Genomic DNA, 6,991 nt, shown 5'->3' on the forward strand with positions numbered 1-6,991 from the left:
CTGCACTAAGTTTCAGCTTCTTAAGGGTCATGGTATGTTTGCAAACAGCATTTCTTTGGATGATTGGAGGCTGTGGTTTGTGGTACTATTGCAGCGTCTGCAAACTGCATCCTCCAAAATGTTCAGCCAGTTGAATTAACAACTTTCAGCGCACTCTATCGACATACATTTTACATTATAACTGTCACGGAGGAGAATTTAGTGCAGGTCTGTCTAATTAGAAAGTGTTCACTTTCACTAGTGTATCTAATGAACTAAATAGGTGTATATCCTGCCTAGAGAGTCTCCAGAGTTTGTTGCATGTCGTCAGTTGTTTTGTTATCATTTGATTTAATATAAATTTATCCAACAAGATGTAGAGTAGATATATATTTTATGTTGTTAACATGAAGTGCTACATTTAGATTTAGTGTAGGTGAAGCAGTATAATCAGAGAGGTGGTGCGATGGATGTTGGGTGCAGAAGCTTTGACATTTTTGCAGCCCTTCATTAAAGATTGTAGTTTTGATTTACGCACTGTCGTGATTCAAGTGGTGGCAGATCTGATCTCAAACTATAATCTTTCTCCAACCTTTCTTTTGTGGGGTGAGTGCTTGAACGTCTTTTGCCATTTACTGAACAGATATGCACCTGATGAAACTGTCTACATTATAATAAATATAATGATCTGATAAGATATATGTGTTTACATGCCCTTAATTCGACCGAGCGGTGGCGCTGCCGTGGAGCGTTTCTTCAGCTTTATTGACAAAATTCATTTAGTAGACCAAGTTTACCGAGATGTCTCCACGTCTCCAGCGTTGCTGTCTACACCGTTTGGAGTTTGCTCCCTGTGTCTGCGTGGGTTCTCTCCAGGTACTCCAGCTTCCTCCCACCGTCCAAAGACATGCTGGTTAGGTTCATTGGTGATTCTAAATTGGCCGTAGGTGTGAGTGTCTCTCTGTGTTAGCCCTGTGCTTTCAGGTGTTGCATTTTGCTTTTTCATCCACAGTAACTTTCTGTTTTTGCTCTACTCGCCCTAGCACCCTCTCAGGGGTCTGGGTTCATTTGGCAGTTGCCCAGATGGTAAAGCAGCATTGATAGTTGACATGATTTCATTGTGAAATCAATGGAAATTGGAAATTAACTAAACTAAAAAAAACATCCTGTTTTGTTATGTTGTTGTGTCCAACAGCTGTGATCAGAGTTATACAATAAAGTAAAGACAGAAGGAAAGGATTTCTTTTTGTTTTTTTCGCTTTGGCTTCCAGAGCCTGTGAACGTCCCTCACACCAACATGTGGGAATGTTCATTGCATCACTAAAAAGGAATCTGAAATGATGTTACGCTCCCTGTAGGGAAGCACTTGCTCAGATTCAGATCAAGCCCTCTGGAAAACACCAACGGTTAAAGGGTCTGGGCTGTTTATCGTCAGCAAGACGTGTGCTTCAGAGGCAGAGCGAGGACAAAGTGTACCGGAGAACAGCTCCTCTGTGTTTGTTTTATACCCAGCTTGGACGGCCTGGAGGAGGACTTTAGCAGCATCATGATGGTGACAAAACAAATCCATGAACAACATTTGAATATATATAATAACTTAATAATGCTGCTGCACAAAAATAAAAGAACTGAAACTGTAACGTTGTAGAAAGTTTGTTTAGATTTCACATAGATTCCTTTTCGAATTTCTTCTCGAGTCTCTCATTAAAAACAAAAAAAACAAATCTGGTTAATTATTGATGTGTTGATGTTGATGTATAAGGAGCCACGTTCCCTTGACAATCCCCAGTGTCTTTATTTACCTTTATTACCAGAGATTATGGTGCAAATGGAAGCTTCCAGGGTTCAGTTTTAATCTGAGCTTTGGCTCTAAGGGAGAAGATAAACAACTAAATAATAACTTAACATGTTAGTATTGCTGCTTTCACTGAGAAAGAGAGACTTTATAGCTTGTTCCAAAATGTGGATCATCTCCCCAAGTCAGCAAACAGCTGTTCTTGGTTCTGATCCAGCAGTAGGTAGAGATCCATTAGAGACAGCAGCTGTAAGCACTTCTCCTCTGGAGGGTCGTGGTGGTGCTGGAGCCTGTCCCAGCTGTCACTGGGCGAGAGGCTCCACCCTGGAATCACCAATGAACCTAACCAGCATGTCTTTGGACGGTGGGAGGAAGCTGGAGTACAAAGAGAGAACTCACAGGGAGAACATGTAAACTCCACACAGAAAGGAACCAGTTGGCCCATGGATTAGAACCCAGAACCATCTTGCTCTGAGACATCAGTACTAACCACCACACCACTATTCCCACCCCCTCCAAATAAGCCCTTATTTGCATACAAATGGCGGTTTTCTGGTTGCGGACACATTTTAACTTCTCTCTTGAAGGTTTCTGCTACAGAAATTGCAAAATTCTTAATTTTATTTGTTGTTCTTATCAGTGACAGTTGGTGCTTAATGATAACAATTAGTTTCCCCAAGTGGTTCATTCATATAGATCTGACATGATACATCATCAGTTAAAACATACACAGTGTTTAGAGTCTGATCAATTGTTAAGGGCCCACAGATGATTTTAAAGCGTGTTATCCGATCCAGACGTCTCCAGTTTATACACTACCAGGTAAGTACTGTCTGACAGCACAGCAGATTCGTTTGACTTTCAAATTCATTCGTGTAAACAGCCCTGCAGGATTTGTTTTATCGTTTAACTGACACAACAATCTGAGCCAAGGCGGGCGTGATTCTCCCTGACACGTTCAGGCCTTCACTACATGGATTTACACACTTAATGTATATTTTTGTTAAAGCAAAGCTTGTGTTTTCATCGACAGGGAAAAGAACAGTGACAAAAACATCCAACTGACCACACTTCTGCAGATGAAAGGGGAGCCGGGGTTAGAGGGTCACAGCACCCTCTGCTGGTTCAGACTCAAACTCAACAGGGAACAACTGATACTCTTGCATACAAATACAAAAAAAACAAAAAAAAAACACATAAAAGCATTCAGTACTACTTTTATTTCAAGATATAATTACTGTAAATCCTGTCCATATTTGTGACACTCCCATTTAAAGGTAAAAAACAACACTGATCTCCTTTTTTGATGCAAGAACTTTGGATTCTGTGATGTTTAGGTTCACATTTGAGGAATTTAAGGCTGAGACACAATCTGAAAACAACTTTCCAAGAGCAATAGTCTGCTTTGCATTTAGCAGATTAATCAGGAAGGATTTCCACCTAAAAAAAAAAGTACAAATTAACATGTATAACAATAAGAATCTCTGAATTGTGAGGTCTATTTGTGACACTGTCGTCACCGGTAATGAAAAGGAGCATATTCCTGCCACTGACGTAACTTCACACGGTTGGTTGCAGAGTAACTTCCCCATTAGTGAATTCTGGAGCTCTATTGTCAAGAATGTTCAAAGCAAACAGTCGCCCATATATTTGGTCCCATTAGGGAGGCATGCAATCCCAGATCTCGTGGCAGATACACTGGCAGAACCCGTAGACCATGATCATGACGAGGCTGGCAGGAACCAGGCTCACCAGCAGCACCCCGACTGTTGTCCTCTGCATGATGAGCAGGTAGACCCCCATCGGCAGCGAGCTAAAGTACAACAGCCCCAGCAGCCACACCAGAGCCCGGGCCGAGGTCTGACACAGAAGTGCCGCGCAGTTCCACACCGTCCACCTCTGCGTGATGGATGCCATGGAGTCCTGACTGGACGAGTGGTAGTCCTGAGAGCCACGCGGCAGGCGGTGGAGGTCCTGGGTCGATGTAGAGGCTGGTGGAGGCTCCATGATAGTGATGACCACAAAGTTGGGGGAGCTCCGGATGGTGGAGTAGGCTGAGGAGGATAAGGCGGAAGGGGACATGACGGTGTTGCCACCCATCAGCGAGCTCAGGCGCCTGGGGCTGAGGAGCAGCTCGGTTGTGGCGTCCTGCTGGAAGTGGAGGTTCCTCTGGTTCCTGCTTTGGAGGGCCAGTGCCGCTACCAGGTTGCAGTCCTCCGGCAGACTGCTCACGGCCTCTCCCGGCAGCCTGGTGACGTAGCGGCAGAACGGGCATACCAAAGCATTTGGGGGCGACTCACCCAGATCCAGGATCTTGGCGAGGCATTTGGAGCACAGGCGGTGGCAGCACTCCAGCACCTTGGGCCTGCGGCTCCCCAGGTTGTATGCGCTGTAGCAGATCTTACACTCCAGTTCTTCAGTGCCCTGTGTGTCCGCGTGGCTACAACCGCCACCGCCTACGCCATTCTCGGGGCTCTGCAGCTCGAGCATCATCCTACCCTCAAACTTTATGCTAACGCGAGATCAACGGAAAAATCCGAACAGAAGCTCAGGTCCAGGCTCGGCGAGAGACACAGCAAGTTTCCCATGGATGAAGGCGACAAAGATCCACTCCACTGAAGGTCTCGGGTTCATTGTGGCTGTCCAACAGGTTCCTGCACTGTGTGTGTGTGTGTGTGTGTGTGTGTGTGAGAGAGAGAGAAAGAGATTCAGGAGTGGATGTGGGAAGCCCCTCGCAAGTTCTGGCCTCTGGGGTTTGCCTGCCTCTGAGCAGTTGGGGTGACTGTGCTTCGTTTGGGGCAAAAAAAAAAAGCCTTTCATGGCCCGCTCATGAAAAAGAGAGAGAGAGAGAGAAAGACACAAAAAGAAAGAGAGGGAGAAAGAGGAGAGGGAGGGAGAAACGAGAGAAAGAGAGAGAGAGATAACTGTTAACACAGCAAACAGAGGCGAAAGGACAACAAAGCAGAGCCTGTACAAACCAGAGCTGGAATTTTCGAGTCTGATCTTTTGTTGCTCAGTGAAATTCAGTCCAATTAGTGGACACACGCACACACACACACACACACACACACACACACGCACACATGCACACAAAGAAAATACCGACAGCGTCAACGGCATTAGGGTGTACCTTGGAAAATATGAATGAGAGGCATTTGCATGACTTTTGTTTACTTGTGCATGTGTTATTGTGTTTGCAAGTGCTCACGATAAATTAGTTTGCATTCGTGTTCGTGTGTTTGCCTTCTTTGATTTTTGAATAAAAGTTTACTGCTGTCAAACTAACCTAATCTAACCTCATCATTAACGTTTACGTCAGATGAAATTAAACTTATTGACTCATTTAAGTTCTTATTTTGGCTGGTGCAACTCATCTCAGATGTGTACATTTTATGTTTAAGTTGTTGAACCATAGACCTTTGAGGAAAGAAATTTCAGTTATGTTAGTTGTATGTCAGCACTGACAATAAAGCTGACTTTGACTTCATCTGCCCAACATTTGGCTCCTGGAACCGACATCCTACGGCTGATTCATTAAGAACTGAGACTCTGTTATCCTTTAAAAAACAGATATCCGAATTTGTCTCAAGAGCATCGCAGCAGCTCCAATGTGTGTCAGAAACGGTGAGCTGGCGCGAGGTGAAGTGAAGCTGGAGCAGGAATAGTTATGGATCACAGCTTGGCAGCGAGCTCTGATCTCCATTCACGGCCAGAGCGGTGCAGGCGGCCGCGCAAAATGGGTCACGGCCTCTTTGTAGTTCTTGGTAAAGTTTCCTTCTGACCCTGTCGTGTGTGGAAATAGGCTCACTCTGCTTTAACTCGTACCGCGTCACCTAGATATTTTTTTTTTTTTTTTTGCCAAATTGATTCTTGAAATAATAATAAAAAAAAAATCACAATCTCTAATTAAAAGTTTAGAAACAATTTTTTTTGGCCTCTGTTCTTGCCGAGGTACATTTTACACCACAAACTGAACTGAATTTGGAAAACTGTTGCATGCGAAATGACAAGTTTGTCACAAAAATTTTGCAGACTGTGGAACATACTTGAATCCTTATAGAGAGTGAGGCTGACCAGCCAACCACTGGTCCCTACCGGCCATTTGCAGAAAGTTAGTTTGCTGCTACGAACTACATTAAAAAACCAAAAACTATTTATCAGCTCCATTAGCTAATTTTTTACTGTTTTTTAGGTAATTACAGCACAGCTATTTAAGCTACAATCAAGTTAAAGTTTATGTAGTGATCCCAGCTAGTTACTCCCAATCAATAAAGTAATAAAATCCCTCTTAATGGAGCCAAGAAACCAACAACTTTTTTTAGTTGTTCTTTGCTCTAATTTGTCATAAGGGTTGAATTGGATTACTTTCTATTCTGAGAATTTAAAGCTGAGTAATTGATGTTCGACCACTAGGGGGCGAAAAAAACAATGACTTATCATCTGGTTTATAAACTTTCTCACAGGTATTGCGCAATAACAGTTCCTGCTTATTGTATAGCACCAACAAAAGCAAGGCAACGCTGTCATCCCTTTCGAGTCATAGTTGCTAACTGAACATCTTCTTCTTGGTTTCATCACTGCTCTCTAACTTTGTCTGCTGGTCGCTGCTGGGCAGAAACTACGAGCTAAAAGAGGCAAAAACGGTCCAAGGAGTGACGGAAAAACCAACATAATCTGATTCCATTTGATTATGAGAAGGTTCATTTGGTACAGAAAGTGCAATTTCTGTTTAGTGTTGAGTTATGTCCACAAATCGAATAACATTTATTGGAAAAAATGCAGTAAATGTCTTCAGTGTAATTTTTACACTTAGCAATTTCACCCCACGGGCCAGACTAGACACTCTGGAGGGCCGCTTTTGGCCTGCGGGCCCTATGTTTGACACTTGTGCTCTAAAATGATCTTACACTTGAATTACCACCTTTCTCACCTTTTCTGAAGTTCAGGTTAAAGCAAAATATGTCATTCATTCATTTTCTGTAACAGCTTGTCATCTGGAGGGTCATGGGGGGTCTGGAGCCTATCCCAGCTATCATTGGTCTAGAGGCGGGGTCCACCCTGGACAGGTCTCCAGTCTATCACAGGGCTAACACAGAGAGACACTCACACCAGCATATCTTTGGATGGAGGGAGGAAGCTGGAGAACCTGGAGAGAACCCACGCAGACACAGGGAGAACATGCAAACTTAAAAAGGATTAGAACCCAGAACCTTCTTG

General features: G+C 43.7%; 1 protein-coding gene across 1 annotated transcript; it reads right to left on the reverse strand.

Moving 5' to 3' along the window:
* Positions 1–3,421: 3,421 nt before the first annotated feature.
* rnf182 (ring finger protein 182) lies at positions 3,422–4,438 on the reverse strand. Its single transcript, XM_084546463.1, has one exon. It carries the CDS (start codon positions 4,265–4,267, stop codon positions 3,434–3,436), a length of 834 nt encoding a protein of 277 aa, XP_084402589.1. The 5' UTR covers positions 4,268–4,438; the 3' UTR covers positions 3,422–3,433.
* Between the last annotated feature and the right edge of the window lie 2,553 nt (positions 4,439–6,991).

Source organism: Chelon labrosus (genome assembly GCF_963514085.1).
Source record: "Chelon labrosus genome assembly, chromosome: 6".
Lineage (NCBI taxonomy): Eukaryota > Metazoa > Chordata > Actinopteri > Mugiliformes > Mugilidae > Chelon > Chelon labrosus.

Bases quoted from the DNA above. Each gene is read 5' to 3' on its own strand.
- rnf182 (XM_084546463.1), bottom strand. From the start codon at position 4,267: ATGATGCTCGAGCTGCAGAGCCCCGAGAATGGCGTAGGCGGTGGCGGT.